The 27,145-nt window shown below is 66.7% G+C and overlaps 1 protein-coding gene across 35 annotated transcripts in view; it reads left to right on the top strand.

The window, feature by feature from the left end:
- LOC101018472 (plectin) overlaps window positions 1-27,145 on the top strand; it is a 69,950-nt gene that overhangs the window by 35,510 nt on the left and 7,295 nt on the right. For 7 of the 35 annotated variants that reach the window (XM_031669827.1, XM_031669833.1, XM_031669828.1 and 4 more), the window contains 32 exons: window positions 11,254-11,315; window positions 11,531-11,545; window positions 11,707-11,796; window positions 12,170-12,205; window positions 12,710-12,787; window positions 12,879-12,971; window positions 13,934-14,100; window positions 14,626-14,741; window positions 14,822-14,928; window positions 15,020-15,139; window positions 15,219-15,314; window positions 15,507-15,634; window positions 15,858-15,951; window positions 16,666-16,820; window positions 16,906-17,224; window positions 17,306-17,383; window positions 17,457-17,618; window positions 17,783-17,887; window positions 18,009-18,104; window positions 18,376-18,501; window positions 19,320-19,472; window positions 19,558-19,712; window positions 19,794-19,920; window positions 20,027-20,210; window positions 20,285-20,442; window positions 20,575-20,753; window positions 21,576-21,714; window positions 21,802-22,158; window positions 22,233-22,316; window positions 22,484-22,588; window positions 22,677-22,775; window positions 23,673-27,053. In XM_031669827.1, coding sequence (XP_031525687.1) covers window positions 11,254-11,315; window positions 11,531-11,545; window positions 11,707-11,796; window positions 12,170-12,205; window positions 12,710-12,787; window positions 12,879-12,971; window positions 13,934-14,100; window positions 14,626-14,741; window positions 14,822-14,928; window positions 15,020-15,139; window positions 15,219-15,314; window positions 15,507-15,634; window positions 15,858-15,951; window positions 16,666-16,820; window positions 16,906-17,224; window positions 17,306-17,383; window positions 17,457-17,618; window positions 17,783-17,887; window positions 18,009-18,104; window positions 18,376-18,501; window positions 19,320-19,472; window positions 19,558-19,712; window positions 19,794-19,920; window positions 20,027-20,210; window positions 20,285-20,442; window positions 20,575-20,753; window positions 21,576-21,714; window positions 21,802-22,158; window positions 22,233-22,316; window positions 22,484-22,588; window positions 22,677-22,775; window positions 23,673-27,053 — 7,364 coding nt within the window. Of the gene's footprint in view, window positions 1-3,263; window positions 3,562-5,002; window positions 5,330-5,948; window positions 6,176-7,328; window positions 7,560-10,303; window positions 10,597-11,253; window positions 11,316-11,530; window positions 11,546-11,706; window positions 11,797-12,169; window positions 12,206-12,709; window positions 12,788-12,878; window positions 12,972-13,933; window positions 14,101-14,625; window positions 14,742-14,821; window positions 14,929-15,019; window positions 15,140-15,218; window positions 15,315-15,506; window positions 15,635-15,857; window positions 15,952-16,665; window positions 16,821-16,905; window positions 17,225-17,305; window positions 17,384-17,456; window positions 17,619-17,782; window positions 17,888-18,008; window positions 18,105-18,375; window positions 18,502-19,319; window positions 19,473-19,557; window positions 19,713-19,793; window positions 19,921-20,026; window positions 20,211-20,284; window positions 20,443-20,574; window positions 20,754-21,575; window positions 21,715-21,801; window positions 22,159-22,232; window positions 22,317-22,483; window positions 22,589-22,676; window positions 22,776-23,672; window positions 27,054-27,145 lie in introns of those variants that run through there. The other 28 variants (XM_031669830.1, XM_031669838.1, XM_031669849.1 and 25 more) reach the window with 19 other exon arrangements.

Here is a 27,145-nt window from a genome sequence, read left to right as displayed (position 1 = left end):
ATGCCAGTGCCTCCCCAGGCACACCCTGGGGCGCCCCCTCCCCTCTCTCCAACACTGCCCTTGCCTTCACCCCCTACGCCGCCTCTGCTGTCCCAGTGACCTGTCTGCCCCGAGGCTTCTTGGCACCGAGGTGGGGGTGTGCGAGGAGGTGCTGGCGCTGGTTGGGTGTGGCCCTCCTCCAGCACGTGGCCCGGCTGCCTCCCCTGCCACAGTGGTTGATGGGTCAGGCTTGGTGTTGCACGGAGTGCCCAGTAACTGAGTGCTTGGCCAGCTTGGGCTTGGTGGTGGCTGGGGACGGCCCTGGGTGGGATGGGGAGAAGCGCAGGGACCAGGCAGGAGGCTCCTCCGGCACGGCAGAGGCCGCAGGGCTGGGGTGTGGTGTGTGCTGGCCCAGCCTGGGGCCTAGATAGGCCCTTCCTGGTATGAACCAGGTCCCACAGGACAGGACGGGTCCTGTCATCCCAGAGGCTTCCAGAGACCCTTTGCTCTGCCCCTTCTCTGTGGCCTCCCTCTGTCCACAAGCACCTGTACCGGCAGGACCCAGGTGGGCAGATGTGTCCCCCGCAGCCCAAGGCTCACACACGCACTGTGGAGCGCTCTGCCCTCCGTGCTGGCTCAGGATGGCCCGATCCCCCAGCTTGAGGCCAGCCTGGCCCCACCTCCCTCTTTGGGCCTGGCACCTGGGGAGCAGCTTGCTGTCTCAGGCTGAAGAAGGGGGCCTGGAGTGGGGCTCTCAGGGTGGCCAGGAGTTTGCCAGGGGTGTCAGGGAGGGGGCCCAAGGGAGGCCCAAGTTTGGGGCACAGCTCCCTCTATGGGGGGCTGGGCGGAGCCCTGGTGCTGGCTGGCCTGGGGTGAGTTGGACTTGTTAGGGGCTTGCCTTGGGCCCATCTGGGAGGATCAGTGAGGCTGTGGGGTGGAGGCTGGCCTCCCCTCCTGGCTGTCTCTGAGGCCTCGGACAGGTTGTGTGGCCTCTCTAGCTCCTCGCTAAATGGACGACATGTCTCCGACAGGAGGCATGAGACAAAGACCCAGCCCATGTGGCCTTCCTGCTGGCCTCTCCCACCCGGCACCCCTGCCCACCCACTCCCGGGTCATTTGGCAGCCCAGCCTCCTCATGCTCAACTCCTGGGTGTGGTGACTGGGAGCCCCTCCCCTCCTTTTTCTCCTTCCTTGTCCGTGGCTGGGCTGGGCCTGCAGGGCAGGCAGCTGGTGGCAGGGCCAAGGAAGGGGGGTGCTGGGTGTGGCTGCAGCAGGCAGAGCGGAGGGCACCCCTCCCCGATGGAGGTGACTCAGTCCCCCTGAAGCCACAGCCGCCAGCGGCAGCTCAGAGTTTCCAACAGGAAGCGAGCCACAGCTCCGGATGAGTCAGGGCCAGCAGGCTCAGACCGCTCTCTCCCCTGGACCTCACGGGCTGAGCTTGGGGATGGGAAGGAGGAGGCTCGGATGTGGAGTGCGGCAGAGGGCCAGGGCTGGGCCTCAGGCAGTGGCAGCGGTCACGATGGCCCTGCATACAGCACGTGGCAGTTCTGATGATACCTGAGACCATGGACTTCTCGGGGTTTTTTTAAGTGATCAAGCAGCGAGCTACCCTGCCCTTCGCCACCGCACAGCCGCTCCGTGGGTCGGCAGAAGGGCAAGGTCAGAGCTCGTGGGCCAACTGTGCGGGTCCACGATGGCCCTGTTGGATGGGCTGCCCCTCTCCATCCAGCCCTGGCTAGGGAGCGCCAGCTATACCCCTGAGGTGAGGCCCCTGCCCTCCCTGTGCCCTGGTGGTCTGCTTATCCCTGGGTGGGGCCCCTCGGGGCCTGCTGGCAGCACATCTGTGTGGGAAGCCATCTGCCCACCTGCTTGCATAGCCATGCACAGGCCAGGGCCAGACCCAGACGGAGCCCCTGCCCCAGGGGGCTCCAAATGTGTGGGGTGAACTGGGTGAGGAGAGAGTGATGGGGAGGTGGCTTCAGAAGCAACCAGGGAGGGCTCTGAGGAGGTGCCTGCCCTGCCAGGAGCAGCCTGGAGAGAGGGACAGAGGGAGGCCGGAAGGCCGGAGGGACTCATGGGAAGGCCCTGGGCCTGTGGCAGAGAGTTTCAGTTGCTTGGTGTGGTGGGAAGCTGTAGGAGTGTGTTTTTATATGTGAGTTTCGTGTATGTTTCATTTTTATTTTATTTATTGTTTTGAGATGGAGTCCCACTCTGTTGCCCAGGCTGGAGCGCAGTAGCGCAATCTTGGCTCACTGCAACCTCTGCCTCCCGGGTTGAAGCGATTCTCATGTCTCAGCCTCCTGAGTAGCTGGGATTACAGGCGTGAGCCACCACGCCCGGCTAAGTTTTGTTTTTTTTTTTTTAGTAGAGACGGGTTTTCGCCACGTTGGCCAGGCTAGTCTCGAACTCCTGACCTCAGGTGATCCGCCCGCCTCAGCCTCCCAAAGTGCTGAGATTACAACTACCACCCAGTCCTAATTTACCTTGCAAATAGCGATGCTTTGCCTGGCTCAAAATTCTGAAGGAACCGAGGATTGTGTGGAGGAGATGCCAGCTGAGTGCTGTCCATGCACCAGCAACGGGCAGGGGCCAGGCAGCCACCACCATGGCGAGCACTGTCCACACACAGCACCTAGAGCTGCTTCTCACAGCAAAGGGCAGGGGTCGGGTAGCCGCCACCACTTCCACTCTACACGGAGGACACGCCTGTGCCTCCAACCTCCCTCCTTGACCCTCTGTGGCCCTGCGTCAAGGAGGGCGCCTGGAGGTGGCCTGGCTGCCTTGCCCTTCTTCACGGCCACAGGGTGCCCGGGTGGAGGTGGACTGTGGCCCGGCCAGCTCTCCACAGGGATCACTGGCTCTGCCGAGTCGCCTGTTTACAGGATTTCTGTAGATCGCCCGCAGGCTTCTAAGGGGAGTTATGGTGGGATTTGATTTGCACTTCACTGGTCAGCGAGCATCTGGGTGGAGAGGTATGGAGAGGGGAGGCAGGTGTCACCATCACCCCTGGACACAATGCCTGGCGCTGTGCTGGTTGGGGAGGACTCAGGTGGAGGAAGAGACCACCTTTGGGGCTGAGGAACGTGAGTCTTAAGGAGTGGGATGGGGTGGGCAGTTTGGGGCTCTGCTCCCGCCTGGCTCATGAAATACCACTGGGCACATGGATGCCTGGAATGTGGGTAGGAGGGTGGGAGGGCAGGGCTGGGCTGGTGGGGCCTGCAGCGGGGAGGGGAGGCTATAGGGTGGGGTCTGCTGGGCGGAGCAGGAACAGCAGGGAATACCCATGGGCTGGGGCCAGAGGGCTATCCGGGATCGCAGGCAGGCCAGTCCCCTGCACCCCCAGGCAGGTCTGCCGGGCTGGTCTGACCCGTCAGTCGGCTGGGCTTCAGCTCCGCTCACTGACTAAGGGGTGGCTGCGAGGAGGAGCCGCTGCTACCAGGGCATGAGTGGGCCCTCCCTCTGCCTCCCACCTCTTCCCTCCTTCCTGCCTCGCCTTCCTCCCTGCCGGCTCTCGGAGCAGCCTGGCCTGTGCGGCAGCCATGGACAGGTACAGCATGGAGGAGCTGATTCAGCTGGGCCAAGGTAGGGCAGGCAGAGCTGGGGGCTGTGGGAGGCAGAGGATGGGGAGCCAGGGACCAAGGCCTCCGGCTATGCAGGGCCACAAGGGGGCCGGGGCCGCCCCTGGCAGACCTGTCTCCCTGTTGCCCACAGTTCTGTGCCGCCAGACGCCAGAATCTGGGATGCAGGGATAGGCACGGCCTCCTCTTGGAGCTGCCCCAGGGGTGTGTGTGATGTGTGTCCCGGAAGCACAGGCCCGTCCGGGCCTCCGTGGAGTGGTAGAAGAACTGCCCACTGCCAGCCTGGGGCACTCCTGCCTCCAGGAGCTGGTTCTCACCCAGGCTGTTGAGTCAGGCTCCTCTGGGGCTTCCCCAGCCTGTGACGGGGAGTGGGCTGAAACGTCCAGCCTGTCAGCCCCTGCCTACTGCTGGCCAGATGCCAGCCTGGGCTCAGCTGGGAGTTGGGCCGTCTCTGGCATGCCTTTGGGGCAGCGGGTATCCCTGACCCTCAGGGCTGTCGGGGCCCGCCCAACCCCTGGCCACCCAGAGTGGGCCACTGCAGGCATTTCCCTCCGCCACACGTTTTTGAGGTGTGGGGCTGGAGAGCAGGAGGCTGGGGTGGGCCCGGCCCTCTTGTCCCTGGGCTTCCCAGCATGGACCGGGGTGTCCTGCCTAGTGGCCCGGGGCCAGGCTGGTTCACTGTGCCTTGCTGTGGGCTGAAGTGACTACGGTGGAGGCCACCTGGGCTCAGATGGCAGCGTGCAGGACAGCGGGCGGCACCTCAGGCTCCTGGTCTGTATGACGCATTCCTGGTATAGGACTTCATGGGTTTTGCTGAGGGTTCCATGTGGTGCCAGGAGCGATGCTGTGGGATGGGGGAGACCATCAACGTGCATTCTGCTGGGCCTGAGGGGTGTGCCCAGCAGACGGGGGTTCCAGGGAGAGGAGCGGGACTGTGCATGCCCCACATCCTGTTTCCCCGGCTGCACTGGGATCTGATCTGCATAGGATATGCTATGGGCCTGCCTGTGGCCAGGCCCCCTGATCCAGGCCTTCCACAGAGCAGGGCTTTGGGGCTCCTGGGTGGAGCCAGGCCAGTCTTCTGCTGTGGCCCAGGAGAGGCGTCTCCATCCCAGATTCCTGGGACCCCAGGAGAGGCTGTGCTGTGGGGCAGGCGCTGGCCTGGGTGGCCTGAGCCCTGATTTCGGGCTGCCTGGGTATCTGGCCCGTGCGTGACCTTGGGGCGGCTGTCCCGGCCACCGGTGGGGCCAGGTGCTGCGTTGAGTGACCTGCGCAGGGCCCTCTGGGAGAATGGGCAGCCTCTTCTCTTGGCCCTTGTGGCCTTTCCAAGAGTACCCCCTGGGTGGGCAGGGCAGGTGGGTGGGGACTGCACCCCCTCCTGCAGGGACGTGAGCCTGCGCCCCCCTGCGCCCTGCTGTATTATATTAGAACCCCCTGTGGGAGCTGGGGGACCGAGGTGTCGGGTGGCATCTCCCAGCCAGACCCGACTGCAGCGGGGCCTGGGTGCCCTCGCGCTGCACGTCATGTTCTAAGTCTGGGTGGTGACGGTCCTCGCGCGCCCTCCTCAGATATTTATATCCCCTGGGTCCCTGCCCACCGCTCCCCTCCCCCACAAGCTGCTGCTGACAGCGGCACGGCCGTGCCCTCCTCCCACCCGACGCTGCCGCTGGTGGCTTGTGCCTCCTCCGAGGGGCCTGTGACCTCCCACACCCCTGGCCCGCTCCGTCTGCCCTGTGGGCTCCTGCCACCGTCCCCGATGAAGATCGTGCCCGGTAGGTGGGCAGCCCTTGAAAGCCTTGTGAAATCCTGGCCCCTTGCTGGGGACAGGAGCCAGAGGGCTGGGGCTGAGGCTGGAGGCCAGGGGCTCTGTCCCTTGCCCTGCACGCAGCCTGCCTCATGCGCCCTCACCTAGACCCCCTCACCCCCAATCTGCAGTCTCACTCTGGGGGCGTTGGGGCTGGTGAGGAGGGCGAAGGTGAGGGAGTGTGCTGGGATCAGCTGCAGGCTTGGGTTGGGGGCTCTGGCATCCCTCCATGCCGGCCGGCTCTCCCCAGAGGGCAGCCTTGGAGGTGGCGTGGGCTGCTCAGGCCCCTCTTCTGGTGGGGACAGCAGGGGGAGGCTGGGAGGGAGGGAGGGTGCCGAGGCTGCGGGCAGTGCTGGGGGGCTGCAGCTTGGCCATGCGTGCGGCTGGCCCCTCCTCCCGGCGGGTGTGGCCACGGGGACGCAGGGGTTAAGGCCAGCTAACCTTGAGCGTCAGTAGCTCTGCGCAGGGACAGCTGAGCGGGCCGGGTGGGGAGCGAGGGTGGGGAGGGCTGGACCAGCGGAGGGAGGAGGGGAGAAGGCGGGCGGGGGCTGCCACCGCGTATGGGGCGGTCCTGCAGGCAGGGCAGGCTCCGTCCCGGCGCTCCCCCTCGCTCACCCTGCATGCCGGGAGGGGGCCTGTCTAGCCTGGAGCAGCCGGTTCCCAGTGCAGGAAGGGCAGCCCTGGCGGTTCTGTGTGGTGGCCATGGAGCCCTCAGGCAGCCTGTTTCCCTCCCTGGTGGTTGTGGGCCATGTTGTCACCCTGGCCGCTGTGTGGCACTGGCGCAGGGGACGTCGGTGGGCACAGGACGAGCAAGGTAAGCCCGGCTGGTGGCTGCCAGGGACTCGGGGCGGGGCAGAGGGGCCGCCTGCCTCCCGCCCCTTCATTCCCTGTGCCCTCCTCTTCCTGTTTCCAAGCTCCATGTCAGTGAAAGCAGTGTTGCCCCCCACCCCACGCTGCAGTGTAGACCCTGACCCTGCTGCAGTCCCAGGGCGGGGCGGGCTCTGCGGCGGCCCTCAGCCTGCAGCCTGTGCTGGGAAGGAGGGTGGAAGGGGAGGCTGGCAGGGCAGGAGCCTGTGGCAGCCGCCGTGGCAGGGACAAGTGGGGCAGGTGCCTGTCCGGCCATCACTGAGGTAGAGGTGGCTCCCTGCCCACAGAGCAGGGGGTGGAGCCGCACACAGGTGAGGCAGGTGCCCTCATGCCCTCAGGCCCCACAGGGGGTGGGGGCAGCCAGGCTGTGCCCTGCCCTCCCTGCTCAAAGTCACCAGCTCCTGGGCTGTGGTCCCAGGTAGCAGCTGTGCCCAGCACAGGATGGGGTGGGGCTGGAGTGAATGGAGCCTGGGGCGGGGCCCTGGGGATTGGGCAGCTTCAAGCATGGGCTTCTGGCCAGAGGGACTGCCTATCGGGGACCTGGCCGTCTGGACCTCTCCTGCAGTGAGGGCGCTGCCTGGCTCAGCTCCTCTGCTGGATCCCCGAACTTGAGATGACTCAAGATGGGGCTTCTAGGCGTGGAGCTGGGGACGCTCGGAGCTGCCGGGGACTCAGCTGCCAGGATGGGACTTGGGCTGAGGGCTTCTTCCCCATCCATGTTTTTGGCCGGGAACCAGACACTGTCCCTCCCTCCCCATCTCAGCCCACGATTGTCCCCCTCGGCCACCGTCCTGGCTCACAGGATGCCTCTACTCCCAGGTGGTGCCAGATGTGGCTCAGCCCCTTGGTTCTGCCCCTAGCGTTGTCTGCCCACCACCTGGCCCCATGCCCTGCCTTCCTCCCTGGGCCTCACAGTGCCATCCTGCTGGGAGGCCCCTCCCATGCCGCGGCAGTCCCGGGGCAGCCTCCCAGCCCGACCCGTGGGTTGGGGCGCGGCTTCCTGGCTGCGCTGGGCGGGGCTGTGCGCCAGGGGCAGGTTCTTTGGGTCTGGGCCTCGCTCCCGCAGTGGGCGGATTGTGGGGGGGAGGTGGAAGAGGTGGAGAGCCAAGCCGGCGCCCTCGCAGCGTGGGCTGGAAGCAGAGGCGCAGCTGCGGTCCAGCTCCCCGCACTGTCCGGGGGTTGAACCGGGGCTCAGGCCGCGACCGGCATGTCGGGGGCGGGGGGCGCCTTTGCCTCGCCGAGGGAGGTCTTGCTGGAGCGGCCGTGCTGGCTGGACGGGGGCTGCGAGCGGGCCCGCAGGGGCTACCTCTACCGGCAGCTGTGCTGCGTAGGTGGGTGCGGTGGCGTGGCCGGTGGCACCGAAGGGGCCACCGTCGCCCTCACCTAGTGGGGCTTGGTCTCTGCTGGGAACCGCCGCCCGGCCTGGGATGGGGGTGGTGCCCTGGCCAGGTGCAGCCTTGCCCCCTGAGCTCCGGAAACACCTGGGGAGGAAGGCGGGGTGATGTTCCCCTACCCCCATTTGTTTGTCTCTAGAGAAGGGGCTGGAGGGGGCGGGGCTGGCGTACTCCCAGCTGCTTCACGTCAGCCTGGGCTTTGGCCCGGGTTTCCAGGACACGGGGGAGGGAGGAGGTGCTGAAGGCGGGGCTCCGGGCCTTCTGTGGACTTGCTGCAGTCCTGGGCCAGTGGGATTCCCCTCCCAGTCTTGGGGTTTCCGTCCTAGGACTGTCTCCACTAGCTGCGGGACCTCAGCCATAGCATCCACACCTATAAAACGGGGGGCGATACTCCTCAGAGGGCCATGGCAGTGCCTGTTGTGAGGGACCCTGGGCTGGCGGCCGAGGGTCAGCTGCCCTGGACAGCACAGGTGCCAGGCAGGTGTGCAGAGGCACCTGAGCTGGGGCTGTTCTGGGTACGTCCCAGGTGGGAGAGCCAGCTGAGCCGCAGCTGTAGAGGGTGGGTGTGGCTTGGCTGGGTAGGGCAGTGGGGAGGGGGTGCGGTTGGTTTTAGGGTCAGAATAGGAGGAATGGGGCATCCATGTAGGGATCAAAGGGGCAGGCTGGGCTGGGAGGGAGGGGAGGTGATGAGGAGGGAAGAGCTCAGAGCAAAGAGGTGCCCAGAGGCAGGAAGTGGGGAAGGGGAACTCGAGCCAGGCTTGGGAGGTGGAGGCCCCTGACTGAGCCCCCAGCACACCCAGCCCCAGCCCTGCCCTGCCCCAGCCCTTCTCCCCACCCTGCCCCTTCCCTTCCCTGAGCCCCTGCCCCATTCCTGTCCCTGGCCCGGCCCAGGGCGGCATCTTTGGAGGCCTGTTAGTGGCAGGGAGAAGGCTGGAACAGGGGCCTGACTAGGGTGGGGCCCACGTGAGTCCTGGACCTTGGCCCCAGCTCCCGGTTTCCAGCTGTCCTGGACTCCCTGTGCTCACCTCCCTGGCTGTTCCGGGATCTCACGCTGTGCCCCTCAGCAGAGTGGCAGCCGCGTTCCCGCAGGCAGGAGCCACCTGGTCACGGCCGGGACCCCAGAGCCCCACGCCCAGCAGGCGCGGTGCTTGGCCTCAGGAGAGCTGCTGGGCCCCGGGCTTCTGAAGAGGCAAACTGTTTCCAGAGGCTTTGCACCCGGGGACGGGTGGCAGAGGTGTGAGGTGTGGGGTGCCCTCGGGCACACGACCGGAGGCGCTGACCAGTACGGGGTCAGGTTTTGGTTTGGGGGCTTCTGTGACTCCTGAGGTCCTGGAGGCTGCTGGGCCAGACAGGCAGAGCAAGAGGGTCACCCCGAATCTCACGCCAGGCTCAGAGTCGACGCGTGGAGACCAAGGGGTGTCTTTGTGGGGCGGGGTGTAAGATGTGGCAGAGCCCTGGGGACTGACCGTGCCCCTTGGCGTGGGGTGGGGGCTTCCTCACCTCTGAGGGGTTTGGGCACCCCCCATTGTGAGGGTTCTGGCACCCCCTCACGGCCTCACGGGCAGTAGGAATGGGGTGGGGTGAGCTCTTCCCAGAACCGAGGGCTGAGTGCAGCTCCCAGCTGGACCGAGTCTGCCTGATGTACGGCTAGAACATTCTTGTGGTTGGGGCAGCGCGTTCTTTCCTATGGTGGTCGGGTGGGCCGGCCAGGCCCAGAAGCTGGCCAGAGGCAGCTCCGCCCCAGACCCCAGGGAGCCAGAGGCCTCAACCAGCGCAGGCCCTTTGCCCTTTGCCCTTTACAGCAGGAGGCTGCTTCCCTTGAGCCCCACCCAGCTGCAAACAGCACCCCCCACCCTGGGGTCGCCCAGGTCCTGCCTCAGGTGTGGCTTCCCCTCCGTGAGTCACAGGCCTGGGCCCCCTCCCCGTCTCTGACTCACTGGCAGGGCCCCTCCTGGGGCTTCCCGATGCTCCATCCCCCCACGAGGCCCAGCCTCCGTGAGTCAGCCCTCAGCTACGAGCCTCCGGCCTAAGGTGTCCTCCTGGGCCAGGGTGGGCTCTGCAGGTGGGCGCTGCTCCAGGATGTGCCAGATGGGCAGCTTGGGAGGGGCTAGGCCTGGCGTGGGACCCCACTGTCCCCGGAGCAGTAGCCTGGCCTGGGGCAGGGCAGGCACCATGGGGTAGGGTGTGCTCCCCACTTCATGCAGGTCTGTGAGGAAGTGTGACTGGGGGGCTGCAAGAGCTGACGGGCAGCAGGCCCCCTCCCCTAGCCAGGTGTCAGCGGCTTCCCGAGTCCTCCCTGGCAGGGTGGGTGGGCAGAGGCTGAAGTAGGGCCTGGCCCGGGCCTGGAGGGAGCTTCAAAGAGAGGCGTGGCCTCAGAGCCCCTCCCACTGGGGGAGCCCTTCAGTCTGTTGGGGGGTCCTTCTGGGTGGCCGTGGGGATGGCCTGTGTTCCTTTGTGGTCCTGGCAGCATCTGGTGTGCAGTGAAGTGCCAGCTCCCCCTGTGTCCCCAGGTCCCCCTAGGGGACTGCATTGGGCAGGATGGGTGAGGAAACCCCGGTTTCCTGTTTCTGGCGGGCCGAGGGCGTGTCTGTGGGGGAGGGGGCTCCTTGCTCCTTCCCGCCGGGACACTCCCCTCCCTGGCGGCCTGGGCGGGGTGGGGCCTCGGGGGCGGGCCTGCTTCGCCGGGGAGTACAGCAGGCAGGGAGTGGCCACATCGACTGGGGCTCTGAGCTGAGCCTGTGCCCCTGTGCCGAGTGAGCGTCTCGTGGGGCCGCCAGCCTTCAGCTGCCTGTGTGCCACGCGGGGCTGCCCAGAGCACTGTGCTGAGGCTGAGCGTCTGGGCGACGAAGGTGTGGGGGCAGCATGTCTCAGCACCAGCTCCGCGTGCCGGAGCCCCAGGGCCTGGGCCGAAAGAGAACCAGCTCGGAGGACAACCTGTACCTGGCTGTGCTCAGGGCCTCTGAGGGCAAGAAAGGTAGCAGGGCTCCCCTTGGGCACCTCCGCCAGGCAGGGCGGGCCCCTGTGGGAGGAAGGCCCACATCCTGTGGCAGGAAGCCTTGGCACCGGGTGGGGGGCTGGTCTTGGAGATGGGGGTCGGGGGACAACTATCCCCACCCAACACAGAGTGGGCCAACAGGAGCCCACAAGGCTGATGGGGGCCTCTGAGCATCAAGTGTCAGGCCTGGACGGGCGAGGAACTCTGCACTCTGGGGAAGGTTCGCTGCTCTGTCAGCAGCACAACAGCTTAGCTTCCCTTCCAACACCCCAGCGGGCCCTGGCCCTGGCTCTGCCACACCCCTGCTTGGGTCTCAGTCTGTAGGGGGCGGCAGGAGTGCAGGATGGGACATGTGTGCCCTGGGCTCAGGGTGCGGTCCAGGACCCTCCCATTTCCTCGGGGGAAGAGTTGGGTGGGGTGGTGCACCTGGCGGCGCCTGGGCCCCTGGCACCTGGGTCTCTGCTGTCCTGGCTGGGCTGTGGGTGAGGGCGCCTGGGTCTCTGTGTGATCTGAGGGAGGCTTTGGGACTCCCCAGGCGGGACCTGGCCAGCCAGGCTGCCGTGTCTGCATGGTGGTCACCGGAGGGCCCCCGGGGCTTCTCCCAGGCCCCGGGTAAACTGGTCTTGTCTCCCCCAGATGAGCGGGATCGTGTGCAGAAGAAAACCTTCACCAAGTGGGTCAACAAGCACCTCATCAAGGTTGGTGGTGCATGCTCGTGCGTGTCACAGGGGCCGAGGCTGCAGGAGCCGCCGAGGGAGGGTGGCCCCCGCCGCCTACGGCTGTCCCCATGCTGCCTGTGCACTCACCTTTCATCTCTGAAACCTGTTATTTTCTGTCCTTTTTCTTCCCTACGCCTGCTCCTGTCTCTCTCTTCCTCCTCTTCCTTCTGGTTTTTCCTGGTCTCTCCTTGCAGCACTGGAGGGCAGAGGTAGGTGCCTCCGCGGGGCAGGGGTGTGCTCCGTGGGCTCCTGGGGGACTCAGCCCCCGCCTCCTTTCCTCTGGTACTGGCACCCACTCGGTGGATCAACCTCCCAGGGACTGTTGGTGGCTCTGGGGGACTGGCCACCTCAGCTGCTGCTGTCCCCACAGGCCCAGAGGCACATCAGTGACTTGTATGAAGACCTCCGCGATGGCCACAACCTCATCTCCCTGCTGGAGGTCCTCTCAGGGGACAGCCTGGTACGTGTGCCCCTGCCCCTTCCGGGCCCTGCCTGCCCCCACCTGGAGACCTCTGCCTGCCTTCCCTCCTTGGGGCCTCTTCGGCCGCCCACTCTACTGAGAATCCAGCTTAGCCCTTCCTGCCGTCTCCCTGGGGGCAGCCTGGCCTCATCCCTGGCAGTGCCTCCCGCCCAGGCTGCTGGGCATCACAGCCGAGGGCCTGGCCTGGGAGTGGCCGCAACCCTCGGACCTCGGCTGCTCTGGGCCTTGCTGCCCTCCACATTGGGGCCCTGACACAGTAACCTCACGCTCTGCTCTGCTTTGGTTTCTCTGCTGCTTGGACTCTGAACCTTGACCTCTGCCCTTTACCCTTTGCCCTGCTCTGGCTGGGCAGCCGAGGGAGCGGGACGTAAGCAGGAGCTCACGCCTGGTGAGTGGCAGTGCCTGCTGGCCGCAGCGGCACGGGAGCTCCCCAAGACCATGGAGCCCAGCTTTCTGGGGGCTGGCGGCCCATCGGCCGACCCCTGCCTGGCTCTTGGGCGGGCAGGTGGTTGGGTGTCAAGCTGCCTGTCCACCGTGCTGCCCAGAGCTGGCCTGGGACCCACCAGCAGCTGCTGTGGCTGCCGCCGCCGGGCAGGAGGACCCCCCTTAGTGCCACTGCCCTCCACATGAGGCTTCCTGGCTGTTGTCTTCTCCCACCCCTTCCTTCCTTCCCTCAGTCTGGATCGCTGGACTTCCCGAGCCCTGGTGGGCCTGGCCCGGCCCCTGGGCCGGTGGCCTCCCTTTCCCTGCGGGGGAGGGTGAACCTGGGATGAGAGGGGCTGCTGCCCCCGGGGAAGACCCTTGGCTTGGTCGCTGCGGTGCTTAGGGGGTGTTGAGGGTGGGGCCTGGGAGCTGCAGCTGCACTGTGGGTGCTGACTGATCCCCCCCACAGCCCCGGGAGAAGGGGAGAATGCGTTTCCACAAGCTGCAGAACGTCCAGATTGCCCTGGACTACCTCCGGCACCGCCAGGTAAGGCTGCCCACCCGGCCCTGGGCCCAGCCAACCCCTCACCAAGCCAGCCGTACCCTGTGGGCCGTGACCGAGAGCCCCTCACTCACAGGTGAAGCTGGTGAACATCAGGAATGATGACATTGCCGACGGCAACCCCAAGCTGACCCTTGGCCTCATCTGGACAATCATTCTGCACTTCCAGGTAGAACGGCTGCCCCCAGGACCCCCACCCCCTGCAGGAGTTTGCGGAGTAGCCTGGGCTTCTTGGCTGGCGGGCTGATCCGCTTTCTGGCTGGGTGTGGCCCGGGAGGTGGCTGGCACCATAGGTATGGTGGCGCCTGGGTGCCTTCCTGCCAGCCACAGCCCTGGACTGGATCTGTGGCCTGAGGGTACAGGCCTCTCTCTGAGGCCACCTATCCGTGCCCTCTGGCCCCGGCTGGGCAGGGCCTGGAGCCTCCCTGTGGAGGAATGCGGGCCCCGGTGCCTGCCCTGGGGAGGCTTCTGCAGCAGCGCAGGCTGAGTCACCCGCTGCTTGTCCTGGCTGCACAGGAAACCACAAATCTGAGAGCTGAGCAGGCAGAGCCTGGTGCTGGCACGGCAGCTGAGTCACACAGGCTGGCAGGACGACAGGCAGCTAGGGGTGGGTGGGCAGAACCTGGCCTGAGCATGCCACTAAGTGCAAAGCCAGGCTGCCAGAGGCCCCACCTGCCAGCCCGAAACCAGGGATGGAACTTGAGCCCCAGCCTTTTCCAGGCCTGGGGGTTCTGGGCCAGGTTTAGGGGTATACTTATGGGCTCCTCTTATACCCGCTGTCCTTCCACTCTGCTCCATCCCAGCCCCTGGAGGTGCAGGGTGCAGCCTAGCCTCCCCAGTTAGGGGAGTGGGCACCTGCTGTGTGGTGGCAGTGAGGGTTGGGGGTTCTGAGCTGCGTGGTGGTAGATGCCACCGGCTGGAGTGGCTGGACTTGTGGCCCCGAGGCATGGCCAGTACCAGCAGCTTCCCAACAGGGAAAGGCCCTGGGGCCCAGTGCTGCCCTGGCTAGCTTGGTGGCCCCACACACTCCCCTGGGTGCCGAGCTGCCCCTGCCCCTGTGCATGTGGCTGTGGGCACAGGGCAGGCCTGACAGCTGTGGCTGAGCTGTGGCCTCCTATCCGCTGTGGGCAGATCTCAGACATCCAGGTGAGCGGGCAGTCGGAGGATATGACGGCCAAGGAGAAGCTGCTGCTGTGGTCACAGCGCATGGTGGAAGGGTACCAGGGCCTGCGATGTGACAACTTCACCTCCAGCTGGAGAGACGGCCGCCTCTTCAACGCCATCATCCACCGTCACAAGTACTTTGCCCCGGGGGCAGGGGGCTGGGGGCACCCCCACAGTGCCTCCGCTAGGCAACTTCAGACACGTCGGGGCAGGGAGGAGGGCAGGAGGAACAGGGATGAGTGCCAGTTGGCCGCCTCAGGGTGGTGGAGGTCAGGGCCCGGCCCTACCCTGGTGCCCTTCAGAAGCACCACCGCTTCCTCGAGGCTGGAGGGCCTGCAGGCTGCTGGTCCTCACAGCCAGGAGCATGTGCCCGCTGTGGACGCCTCCGGAGGGGCCTGGTGGGCAGGGTGGCTGCAGGGAGCCTCAGCTGCCTGGCACTCTCCGCTCTGCACAGTCCTCTGTGCTGTGCCCTGGGCTCCTGGGCATGGGGGTGGCAGGGCGCTTTCAGCTCTGCCCGTGTGGCAACGCAGCTTTCAGGGTGAGTGTGGGGTGGGGTCCACGGTTGCTGGGATGTGTGAGGAGCAAGCCTGTGCGCCCGCCTGTGTGGTGTGGCCGCTGGTCTTGTCCCACCCACCTGACCAGCCACCTGCTTGTCCCAGGCCCATGCTCATCGACATGAACAAGGTGTACCGGCAGACTAACCTGGAGAACCTGGACCAGGCTTTCTCTGTGGCAGAGCGGGACCTGGGAGTGACACGGCTCCTGGACCCTGAGGGTACGTCTACGTGGCCCTCCTCCCTGCCCCTTCCCCTGCTGCCTGCCCCAGAGCCCCCGCTGAGCTGCCCTTCCCTGCAGATGTGGACGTCCCTCAGCCCGACGAGAAGTCCATCATCACCTACGTCTCGTCGCTGTATGACGCCATGCCCCGTGTGCCGGACGTGCAGGATGGGGTGAGGGCCAACGTGAGTGGGGGGCCTGGAGGGCAGGGGGCTTGGGCCTGGACGCACCGATGGCCCCTGACAGCCATCCGTGCCTGCCTGTGCCCGCCCGCAGGAGCTGCAGCTGCGCTGGCAGGAGTACCGGGAGCTGGTGCTGCTGCTGCTGCAGTGGATACGACACCACACCGCTGCCTTTGAGGAACGCAGGTTCCCCTCCAGCTTCGAGGAGATTGAGGTGGGCCTGCCGTGTGGGGTGGGGTCCTGGGCCTGCCCTGAGGGCTGGGCATGGCTGCCGACACCCTCATCCCCGGCAGATCCTGTGGTCTCAGTTCTTGAAGTTTAAGGAGATGGAGCTTCCAGCCAAGGAGGCCGACAAGAACCGGTCCAAGGGCATCTACCAATCCCTGGAGGTGAGTGGGACCACCGGAGGCGTGGGCGGTGTCCTGGACCACCAGTGGTGTCCTAGAGGCTCTTCCAGAGCCCGACCTGGCCCTGCCTTTGGGACCAGGGCTGTCCCGGGTCTGGTGGACTGGGGTCTGAGGGCCCAGCGCCCCATCCCCTGCCCCCTGCATATAGGGCCTGAGCTTGGCCCCTGTCCACAGGGAGCGGTGCAAGCAGGCCAGCTCAAGGTGCCCCCTGGCTACCACCCGCTGGACGTGGAGAAAGAGTGGGGCAAGCTGCACGTGGCCATCCTGGAGCGGGAGAAGCAGCTCCGCAGCGAGTTTGAGAGGTGGGTGGGGCCCTGTGGTGGCAGGGGAACCACCCGAGGGTGAGTCACTGCCTGGGGAGGAAACCCCGGCCCGCCCGCCCCCGGCGGGGGAACCCGAGCTCCCACTGGCCTTAGGACAGTGGGCCACAGGCAGGGAGGCCAGAGCAGGAGGCGAGCTACAGTCTGTGCCCAGGGCTGTGCCGGACCCGGCCAACGAAGCCCCTTCCCCGTGCTTCTGCCACAGGCTGGAGTGTCTTCAGCGCATCGTGACCAAGCTGCAGATGGAGGCGGGGCTGTGTGAGGAGCAGCTGAACCAGGCCGACACCCTGCTGCAGTCGGTGAGGGGTGTGGGGCAGGCAGCACGGGAGGGAGGCCAGAGGAGCCTGCCCCGCCCTGCAGCCGGAAAGCCAGGGGGGGCTGTCTGCCTGGGCTCCTGGGGCAAGGGCAGGGGCGGGGCATGCGGTGGGGAGTCCAGCCCTGAGCTCCTCCCTCTGCAGCCAACTCTCACAGCCAACTCTCGCAGCCAACTCTCACAGCCAACTCTCACAGCCTGCTTTGGGCAGAGTTGGTTTCTGGTCACCGGGCAGAACCCAGGGTGGCTGCCTTGTCCCCATCAGGCCCCCTCCCCTACAGCGGTTTACTGTTAGGGGCGGGGTGAAGGGAGGGGTGAGGGGAGGGGTGAAGGGAGGGGTGAGGGGAGGGGTGAGGGGAGGGCCCAACCCACGCCGCTTGCCCAGGAGGACAGGGCCACACAGCGTTACAGGAGGAGTTACGTGGGGTGGGTAATGGAGGATGAGGCCCAGGACCCCACGGACGTGGTCATGGGGGTATCGGTTCTTGGACTGGGCAGAATTACTCTGGACTTGGTCCCAATCCCCCAGAAGGCCAGCAGGAAGATGTGTGAGGTGGGCAGGGAGGGAAGGGGAAGGATGGGGACGGGGGCAGGGCCCACTGAGGCTGAGGAAGCGGGTGAGGGTGGCCGTCTTGGCCGGGGCCCCAGTGAGGTCAGAGGGGGATCAGCTGTGCTCCGAGTCACGACAACGACCTTGCAGGATGTCCGGCTGCTGGCCGCAGGCAAAGTCCCGCAGCGGGCAGGGGAGGTGGAACGGGACCTGGACAAAGCGGATAGCATGATCCGGCTGCTGTTCAATGACGTGCAGACCCTCAAGGATGGACGGCACCCGCAGGGCGAGCAGATGTACCGCAGGTGGGCCCCGCCCTGCCCTCCCTGATGCCCAGGTCCACACAGCCCCAGGCCTGCCAACACCTACCTGAGTCCTCTGCTGCCCCAGGGTATACCGTCTGCACGAGCGCCTGGTAGCCATCCGCACCGAGTACAACCTCCGGCTGAAGGCAGGCGTGGCGGCCCCTGCAACCCAGGTGACCCAGGTGACTCTGCAGAGTGTGCAGAGGCGCCCTGAGCTGGAGGACTCCACTCTGCGCTACCTGCAGGACCTGCTGGCGTGGGTAGAGGAGAACCAGCACCGTGTGGATGGCGCTGAGTGGGGTGTGGACCTGCCCAGCGTGGAGGCGCAGCTGGGCAGCCACCGAGGCCTGCACCAGTCCATCGAAGAATTCCGGGCCAAGATTGAGCGGGCACGGAGTGATGAGGTGGGTGGCACTGAGCGATGGGCAGCGGAGGGGGTGGGCCAGGCCCAGCCACTGCAGGCCTCACCATCTCATCTGTTGCAGGGCCAGCTCTCCCCTGCCACCCGGGGTGCCTACCGTGACTGCCTGGGTCGGCTGGACCTGCAGTACGCCAAGCTGCTGGTGAGTGGGGGCAGGGCCAGCTGGGGGAGGTGGGTAGTCCGCGGCCTGCTGACACGCATCCTCCTGCCCACAGAATTCCTCCAAGGCCCGCCTTAGGTCCCTGGAGAGCTTGCACAGCTTTGTGGCAGCCGCCACTAAGGAGCTAATGTGGCTAAATGAAAAGGAGGAGGAGGAGGTGGGCTTCGACTGGAGCGACCGCAACACCAACATGACCGCCAAGAAGGAGAGCTACTCGGTGAGGGGTGGCCCAGCGCCCCTGAACCCCACAGTCCTCTCCCCACTGTGCCCTGGCTGTTCCCTGTAGTCAGAGACCAGTGGGGGCCCTGGGTCGAGTTTGCTGGGAGCTTGGCAAAGCTGGACGTGGCCGGCCAGCCCTGAGACCCTTTGCCCTGGTGCCAGGCCCTGATGCGGGAGCTGGAGCTGAAGGAGAAGAAGATCAAGGAGCTCCAGAGTGCTGGGGACCGGCTGCTGCGGGAGGACCACCCGGCCCGGCCCACGGTGGAGGTGGGGCTGAGGGAGCCACCCAGGGCTCCCTGGGCAGGGGCGGGGCTGCAGAGGGGGCCATGCTGGGCCCCCAGGTGGGGCAGGGCAGGGCAGGGACTGACAAGGACCTGCTGCCCTGTAGTCCTTCCAGGCGGCCCTGCAGACGCAGTGGAGCTGGATGTTGCAGCTGTGCTGCTGCATCGAGGCACACCTGAAGGAGAACGCTGCCTACTTTCAGGTGAGAACTGGAGCTCCCCTCCCCACTGTGGCTCAGTGGCGCCTTGGAGGAGCCCCTGGACCCCCTCAGCAGCTCCAATCAGGAACCCTCCTATCTGTTGCCAGCTGCTACCTGCAGCCTGACTGGGGCCTTAGACAGGGATGCTCCCCAGGCCTCCTGGGGGCTTTGCCACTCCGTCCTCAATGACCCCGTCTTGGGCCTGCCCTGGGAGAGCTGTGGGCTAGGGCTCTGGTCCCAGGTAGCCCGGCATGACCCCCTCCCACTGCCCCAGTTCTTCTCAGATGTGCGGGAGGCCGAGGGGCAGTTGCAGAAGCTGCAGGAGGCGCTGCGTAGGAAGTACAGCTGTGATCGCTCCGCCACCGTCACCCGGCTGGAGGACCTGCTGCAGGATGCCCAGGTGAGGGAAGGGGTGTGCAGGGGCATGTCGGGAGAGGCTGGCCTGGAGTCTGGGCTGCATGGATACCCTGGAGACTGGGGCGGGGGGAGAAACTGGAGGGGCCAGCAGGGGTTGGGAGGCACCATGGGGGGTGTAGAGGTCAGCTGACGGGGGAATGAGGCAGGGTGTGGGGAGCCAAGAGGCAGCCGGTCTGAGCCGGGCCACCCCCATCTCCACAGCCACAGAGCTAGTAGAAGCCTGAAGTCAGCAGCTATTGCCAGCCCTTGTACTGTAGAAGGGGCACCAGCTGTTTGGCCTGAGATCTGGAGTGGGCAGAGTGGAGCTGGGCTTCATGCTCTGGGGGCAGGAGTGGGATCACCCAGGAGGGTGGCGGCACAGTGGGGAGTGACAGGGAAAAGGGATTGGAGGCTGGAATGAGATCGGCAGGGCTGGGCCTGGGGAGAGCCAGCAGCTCCCAGGTACATCCTACAGCCTGGCCTCCGCAGAGGGGTGGGATGGGAGGAGGCAGTGACCTTCTGCAGCCCGCAGGGGAGGGGCAAGGGGCGAGGGCATTGTAGGGGCCAGAGCGTAGCTGCGGACATGGTGGGTGAGCTGGGGTGAGAGGAGGGTGCCCTATCTGGGTTGGGAAGGAGCGAGGGCGCATGGGTCTGCTTGGGGCCAACCCCCAGGGCCCGTCCCAGCTACACATCCTGCTTTCAAGTGCCGCCAGCCCGGGAGCATCAGGAGGGCCCCACAGGCCTGGTCCAGGGTCTGGGGGTGCCTGGGGCAGGCCTGTGGGTCTCCATGGCCGTTGTCTAGATGCTGCCCCTCCCCCACAGGACGAAAAGGAACAGCTGAACGAGTACAAGGGGCACCTCTCGGGCCTGGCCAAGCGGGCCAAGGCCATCGTGCAGCTGAAGCCCCGCCACCCAGCCCACCCCATGCGGAGCCGCCTGCCTCTGCTGGCCGTGTGCGACTATAAGCAGGTGGAGGTGAGGGCAGGCCCAGGCTCCACCGGGGGGCGTGACCAGGCAGGGCACGGTGTGGCCGTGTCCTCACCAACTCTACCCATTCCAGGTAACCGTGCACAAGGGTGACGAGTGCCAGCTGGTGGGCCCTGCGCAGCCGTCCCACTGGAAGGTGCTCAGCAGCTCCGGCAGCGAGGCCGCCGTGCCCTCCGTGTGCTTCCTGGTGCCCCCGCCCAACCAGGAGGCCCAGGAGGCTGTCACCAGGTGGATGGCAGGGGCTCAGCAGGTGGGGGGTGGACGGCGGGTGGGACGCTGGTGATGCTGACTGTAGCCCTGACCTGCCAGGTTGGAGGCCCAGCACCAGGCCCTGGTCACGCTGTGGCACCAGTTGCACGTGGACATGAAGAGCCTTCTGGCCTGGCAGAGCCTTCGCCGCGACGTGCAGCTCATCCGCTCCTGGTCCCTGGCCACGGTACGCCTGCCCCCCAGCCAGGGGCTCTCTGGGTGGGAGGAGGGGAGGGGCATTCTGCAGGGCACAACCGCCTCGCCCGGCACTTAGCCCCACGTGCTTCCCCCAGTTCCGCACCCTGAAGCCAGAGGAGCAGCGCCAAGCCCTGCACAGCCTGGAGCTGCACTACCAGGCCTTTCTGCGGGACAGCCAGGACGCGGGCGGCTTTGGGCCTGAGGACCGGCTGATGGCCGAGCGCGAGTACGGCTCCTGCAGCCACCACTACCAGCAGCTACTGCAGAGCCTGGAGCAGGGTAGGGCATGACAGGGCTGGGGTGGTTGGGCTGGTGCGAGGTGGGCAGTGGAGTGACCCGGATGTGTTCCCCAGGTGCACAGGAAGAGTCTCGCTGCCAGCGCTGCATCTCTGAGCTCAAAGACATCCGGCTGCAGCTGGAGGCCTGTGAGACGCGCACCGTGCACCGCCTGCGGCTGCCGCTGGACAAAGAGCCGGCCCGGGAGTGTGCGCAGCGCATCGCTGAGCAGCAGGCAGGGGTTGTCCCCACCCTGTCCAGTCCCATCCCTCTCCCCAGCCCTCTCCCCACCCTCCCTCCTTCGGCCCTCAAGGGGCGCTGTGTGCTGCGCCCGGTGGTAAGTGCATTCCCACTCCTGTCTTTGCAGAAGGCGCAGGCGGAGGTGGAGGGACTGGGTAAAGGGGTCGCCCGGCTCTCCGCCGAGGCCGAGAAGGTCCTGGCCCTGCCAGAGCCATCACCTGCGGCCCCCACGCTGCGCTCGGAGCTGGAGCTGACGCTGGGCAAGCTGGAGCAGGTCCGCAGCCTGTCTGCCATCTACCTGGAGAAGTGAGTGCACCTGGCCACAGGCGAGGCGCTCGGGTGGGCTGGGAGGTGCTGGCCAGGAGGAGGGAGGCCCAGGCTGGGGTGGCGGCCGCAGAGGTGGTGAGAAGAGTTCAGGGCTGCGTGCTCTTCTACAGTGGTGGCCGGGGGACTTCCTGGTGATGAGATTTGGGTGTGGGGAAGAGAGAGTGGAGCTGGGTGGTGGCTGCTGGGTGAGGTGGGGAGGCTGTGGATCTCCTTTCAGTGGCACAGTAAGGAATTCTGCACCCTGCCTCCTGTCTGTCCTGTTCCTGGCCTGGACTTAACGGTCTCTGGCATTTATTTCCAATGGGTTACGTCATAGTCTCTTCCTGTGTTGCAAACCACATGTCCAGCCCCTATCTACTCTTCACAAAACCAACACAGTGATAGGGCCGCCACTGTCTGCCACAGGGTGCCATTTCCACCCTAGTGTCCCCTTTACCCGGTCTTGGGCTGCAAGGGCTGAGAACTATGCTTTCAGGCCCTGTGGGCACCAGCACACCGCTGTCATCCAGCCAGTGGGCTCTTCCTGTCTCAGGGCCTTGGGGTCTGCCGTTCCTGGCTGGCACACCCCCTCTTCCCTCTTCAGGCTGGGGCCTGAGTGTCCTTGTGTTGCAGAGGCTCCCAGCTTCCTTCTCCCCAAGTCTGTTCTCCCTGAAGCAAGCCTGTGACCACAGGGTCAGCCGACCCCCAGGGTTGGGTCTGGGCTTGGCAGGCAGCACCTTGGGTCGCTGTGGCTCGGGTTCCATCCCCTTGGGCTGTTGCTCGAGCCCCATGTCCTGGCCCTGAGCCGTGCTTTCCCACCAGGCTCAAGACCATCAGCCTGGTGATCCACAGCACGCAGGGAGCCGAGGAGGTGCTCAGGGCCCACGAGGAGCAGCTCAAAGAGGCCCAGGCCGTGCCGGCCACCCTCCCGGAGCTCGAGGCCACCAAGGCCTCTCTGAAGGTACTGTTTCCGGGCTTGGACCTCACAGTGGGGTGGGGGTACAGCGGGCCCAGCTGAAACTGCACACGTCCCTCCTGTCCCCCACAGAAGCTGCGGTCCCAGGCTGAGGCACAGCAGCCCGTGTTCGACGCCCTGCGGGATGAGCTGCGGGGGGCGCAGGAGGTGGGGGAGCGACTGCAGCAGCGGCACGGGGAGCGGGACGTGGAGGTGGAGCGCTGGCGGGAGCGGGTCGCCCAGCTGCTTGAGCGCTGGCAGGCTGTGTTGGCCCAGACCGATGTGCGGCAGCGTGAGCTCGAGCAACTGGGCCGCCAGCTGCGTTACTACCGCGAGAGCGCAGACCCCCTGGGCGCCTGGCTGCAGGATGCCAGGCAGCGGCAGGAGCAGATTCAGGCCGTGCCTCTGGCCAACAGCCAGGCTGTGCGGGAGCAGCTGCGGCAGGAGAAGGTGGGCCTGGGTCGGTGGGGACGGGGCGGCTGGGCGTGCCCTGCGGCCGCTGCTCTAACCGCACCGTCCCCCAGGCCCTTCTGGAGGAGATCGAGCGCCATGGCGAGAAGGTCGAGGAGTGCCAGAGGTTTGCGAAACAGTACATCAACGCCATCAAGGTAAGGCCCCGCCGCCTGCGCCAGGCCCCAAGTCCGGGACTGTTGCCGGGGCAGCGGGCTTTCCCTGAGCCTGGGCCATGTGAGGGAAAGCCTGTGTGAGGGTTTGGGGGCTGGGCAGGGGTCACCAGAGGGCAGAGCTGGTGGCTGACCACAGTGCATTCCCACAGGACTATGAACTCCAGCTGGTCACATACAAGGCGCAGCTTGAGCCGGTGGCCTCCCCGGCCAAGAAGCCCAAGGTCCAGTCCGGATCAGAGAGTGTCATCCAGGAGGTAGGGCGGGGCTGAGCCTAGCCGGACGAGGAGCTGGCGGGCCTCGAGTTGTGGCTCTTGCAGGGCTAACCCTGGCTGTACCCCACAGTATGTGGACCTGCGTACGCGCTACAGTGAGCTGACCACACTCACGAGCCAGTACATCAAGTTCATCAGCGAGACTCTGCGTCGCATGGAGGAGGAGGAGGTACAGCCCACTGGGCAGAGGCTGGGCGGAGGGGTCTATCTCACCACCTGTTGCGGCCCACGCACAGCCAGAGGAGCTGCCTGAGGCCACTTCTCATGGCCCTCCCCACTCTCCCCGCTGGCGCTGCCAGCACCCTCTGCCCCCAGCTCAGCCTGCCCCACCTGTGGCCTGCCCCCTGGCCTGGCGCGGCTACACTGCTTCCCCACAGTGGCTGGCGCCGCCTCTCCTCCCTCGTGAGCGTCCCCTCTGCAGTCCTCTCTGCAGCCTCCTGTGTGCTCTACCTTGGCGTTCTGCGTTGGCCTCTCCGCTCAACCCTTTGCTGCCAGAAGTCGGGGGTGTTGGGTTGTGGGGCTAGGGAGGGGTCTTCCAAGGCACCCACCTGTTGGCTTCTCCTTACTTTCTGCGTGGCCCTGAATCCTCTTCCGAGCTGGCTCGGGTCTGCCCTGCTGTCTCCACGCTGGCCGCCTCGCCTCACCCCGCCCCACCCAGGCTTCCCACCCTGGTTGGGGAGAGGGGTCCAGTGGTGGGAGCCAGGCCCCTGGTGTCCAGCAGAGCTCAGGCAGGGCTGCGTGCTGGGCGTGGCTCGCAGGTTCCGAGCTCGTGCTTTGCTCTCTCTCTCCCCGTCCGTCTGTCTCCGTCGCCTGTCTGCGGGAAGAGGGGAGGACGCCTGGGCCTCCTTCCCCAGGCTGGTGAGCACAGTGGGGCCGGCTGCGATCGCTGCCCGAGTGCCCTGGGCGGGTGCACGCTGTCTCCTCCGCCGGGCTGGGGCCTCTGTCTTCCCCGACCCCTGCTCCGCGCTGTCTTAGTGAACTGTGCTGGTGCGTGCCCTGTGAGCGCTGGTGCCTGCCCGTGTTCACACACTCTCTGCTTCTCTTCTTCTCTCTGCTGTGGCCGCAGAGGCTGGCTGAGCAGCAGCGGGCAGAGGAGCGCGAGCGGCTGGCCGAGGTGGAGGCTGCGCTGGAGAAGCAGCGGCAGCTGGCTGAGGCGCACGCCCAGGCAAAGGCACAGGCGGAGCGGGAGGCGAAGGAGCTGCAGCAGCGCATGCAGGAAGAGGTGGTGCGGCGGGAGGAGGCGGCAGTGGATGCGCAGCAGCAGAAGCGCAGCATCCAGGAGGAGCTGCAGCAGCTGCGGCAGAGCTCGGAGGCAGAGATCCAGGCCAAGGCCCGGCAGGCAGAGGCAGCGGAGCGCAGCCGGCTGCGCATTGAGGAGGAGATCCGCGTGGTGCGCCTGCAGCTGGAGGCCACTGAGCGCCAGCGTGGTGGGGCCGAGGGGGAGCTGCAGGCCCTGCGTGCACGGGCGGAGGAGGCGGAGGCACAAAAGCGGCAGGCACAGGAGGAGGCCGAGCGCTTGCGGAGGCAGGTGCAGGACGAGAGCCAGCGTAAGCGGCAAGCGGAGGCGGAGCTGGCCCTGCGCGTGAAGGCCGAGGCTGAGGCAGCGCGCGAGAAGCAGCGGGCCCTGCAGTCCCTGGAGGAACTGCGGCTGCAGGCGGAGGAGGCGGAGCGGCGGCTGCGGCAGGCCGAGGTGGAGCGGGCACGGCAGGTACAGGTGGCCCTGGAGACGGCTCAGCGCAGTGCAGAGGTGGAGCTGCAGAGCAAACGCGCCTCCTTTGCGGAGAAGACGGCACAGTTGGAGCGCTCCCTGCAGGAGGAACACGTGGCGGTGGCGCAGCTGCGGGAGGAGGCTGAGCGGCGGGCACAGCAGCAGGCCGAGGCCGAGCGCGCGCGTGAGGAGGCGGAGCGGGAGCTGGAGCGCTGGCAGCTCAAGGCCAACGAGGCGCTACGGCTGCGGCTGCAGGCGGAGGAGGTGGCGCAGCAGAAGAGCCTGGCACAGGCTGAGGCCGAGAAGCAGAAGGAGGAGGCGGAGCGCGAGGCACGGCGGCGCGGCAAGGCAGAGGAGCAGGCCGTGCGGCAGCGGGAGCTGGCTGAACAAGAGCTGGAGAAGCAGCGGCAGCTGGCGGAAGGCACCGCGCAGCAGCGCCTGGCCGCGGAGCAGGAGTTGATCCGGCTGCGGGCCGAGACGGAGCAGGGGGAGCAGCAGCGGCAGCTGCTGGAGGAGGAGCTGGCCCGGCTACAGCGTGAGGCGGCCGCGGCCACGCAGAAACGCCAGGAGCTGGAAGCCGAGCTGGCCAAGGTGCGGGCCGAAATGGAGGTGCTGCTGGCCAGCAAGGCGAGGGCCGAGGAGGAGTCACGTTCCACCAGTGAGAAGTCCAAGCAGAGGCTGGAGGCCGAGGCCGGCCGGTTCCGCGAGCTGGCCGAGGAGGCCGCCCGCCTGCGTGCCCTGGCGGAAGAGGCCAAGCGGCAGCGGCAGCTGGCCGAGGAAGACGCAGCACGGCAGCGGGCCGAGGCGGAGCGGGTGCTCACGGAGAAGCTGGCCGCCATCAGCGAGGCCACGCGGCTCAAGACGGAGGCAGAGATCGCGCTCAAGGAGAAGGAGGCAGAGAATGAGCGCCTGCGGCGGCTGGCAGAGGACGAGGCCTTCCAGCGGCGACGGCTGGAGGAGCAGGCGGCGCAACACAAGGCTGACATTGAGGAGCGCCTGGCCCAGCTGCGCAAGGCGTCGGACAGCGAGCTGGAGCGGCAGAAGGGGCTGGTGGAGGACACGCTGCGGCAGCGGCGGCAGGTGGAGGAGGAGATCCTGGCACTGAAGGCGAGCTTCGAGAAGGCGGCCGCTGGCAAGGCGGAGCTGGAGCTGGAGCTGGGGCGTATCCGCAGCAATGCGGAGGACACACTGCGCAGCAAGGAGCAGGCCGAGCTGGAGGCTGCGAGGCAGCGGCAGCTGGCGGCAGAGGAGGAGCAGCGGCGCCGTGAGGCTGAGGAGCGCGTGCAGAAGAGCCTGGCGGCCGAGGAAGAGGCCGCACGGCAGCGGAAGGCGGCGTTGGAGGAAGTTGAGCGACTGAAAGCCAAGGTGGAGGAGGCACGGCGCCTGCGGGAGCGAGCAGAGCAGGAGTCGGCGCGGCAGCTGCAGCTGGCCCAGGAGGCTGCCCAAAAGCGGCTGCAGGCAGAAGAGAAGGCGCACGCCTTCGCAGTGCAGCAGAAGGAGCAGGAGCTGCAGCAGACGCTGCAGCAGGAGCAGAGCGTGCTGGACCGGCTTCGCAGCGAGGCAGAGGCTGCCCGGCGGGCAGCTGAGGAGGCGGAGGAGGCCCGGGTGCAGGCGGAGCGTGAGGCAGCACAGTCCCGGCGGCAGGTGGAAGAGGCCGAGCGGCTGAAGCAGTCGGCAGAGGAGCAGGCACAGGCCCGGGCTCAGGCGCAGGCGGCTGCAGAGAAGCTGCGCAAGGAAGCCGAACAAGAGGCAGCACGACGGGCACAGGCGGAGCAGGCGGCCCTGCGGCAGAAGCAGGCAGCTGATGCAGAGATGGAGAAGCATAAGAAGTTCGCCGAACAGACGCTGCGGCAGAAGGCGCAGGTGGAGCAGGAGTTGACCACACTGCGGCTGCAGCTGGAGGAGACCGACCACCAGAAGAACCTGCTGGACGAGGAGCTGCAGCGGCTGAAGGCGGAGGCGACGGAGGCCGCACGCCAGCGTAGCCAGGTGGAGGAGGAGCTCTTCTCAGTGCGCGTGCAAATGGAGGAGCTGAGCAAGCTCAAGGCACGCATCGAGGCCGAGAACCGTGCACTCATCTTGCGCGACAAGGACAATACGCAGCGTTTCCTGCAGGAGGAGGCTGAGAAGATGAAGCAGGTGGCGGAGGAGGCCGCGCGGCTGAGCGTGGCAGCTCAGGAGGCTGCGCGACTGCGGCAGCTGGCAGAGGAGGACCTGGCACAGCAGCGAGCCTTGGCAGAGAAGATGCTCAAGGAGAAGATGCAGGCGGTGCAGGAGGCTACACGACTCAAGGCTGAGGCAGAGCTGCTGCAGCAGCAGAAGGAGCTTGCACAGGAGCAGGCTCGGCGGCTGCAGGAGGACAAGGAGCAGATGGCGCAGCAGCTGGCGGAGGAGACGCAGGGCTTCCAGCGGACACTGGAGGCCGAGCGGCAGCGGCAGCTGGAGATGAGTGCTGAGGCTGAGCGCCTCAAGCTGCGTATGGCTGAGATGAGCCGAGCCCAGGCCCGCGCTGAGGAGGACGCCCAGCGCTTCCGGAAGCAGGCGGAGGAGATCGGTGAGAAGCTGCACCGCACAGAGCTTGCTACGCAGGAGAAGGTGACGCTGGTGCAGACACTGGAGATCCAGCGACAGCAGAGTGACCACGATGCTGAGCGCCTGCGGGAGGCCATTGCTGAGCTGGAGCGTGAGAAGGAGAAGCTCCAACAGGAGGCCAAACTGCTGCAGCTCAAGTCTGAGGAGGTACCGCCCCCTCTCCATGCGACAGGCGGGTGGGCCTGGGGATCTGCTTCGGTGGGTGGTGGGTGCTCCCGGGCTGGCGGTCCCTGATCACA

This window comes from Papio anubis, chromosome 8 (genome assembly GCF_008728515.1).
Source record: "Papio anubis isolate 15944 chromosome 8, Panubis1.0, whole genome shotgun sequence".
In the NCBI taxonomy this organism is placed as follows: Eukaryota; Metazoa; Chordata; class Mammalia; order Primates; family Cercopithecidae; genus Papio; species Papio anubis.
Note: the sequence above shows the minus strand (reverse complement) of the source record. Positions and strands in the feature narration are given on the sequence as shown.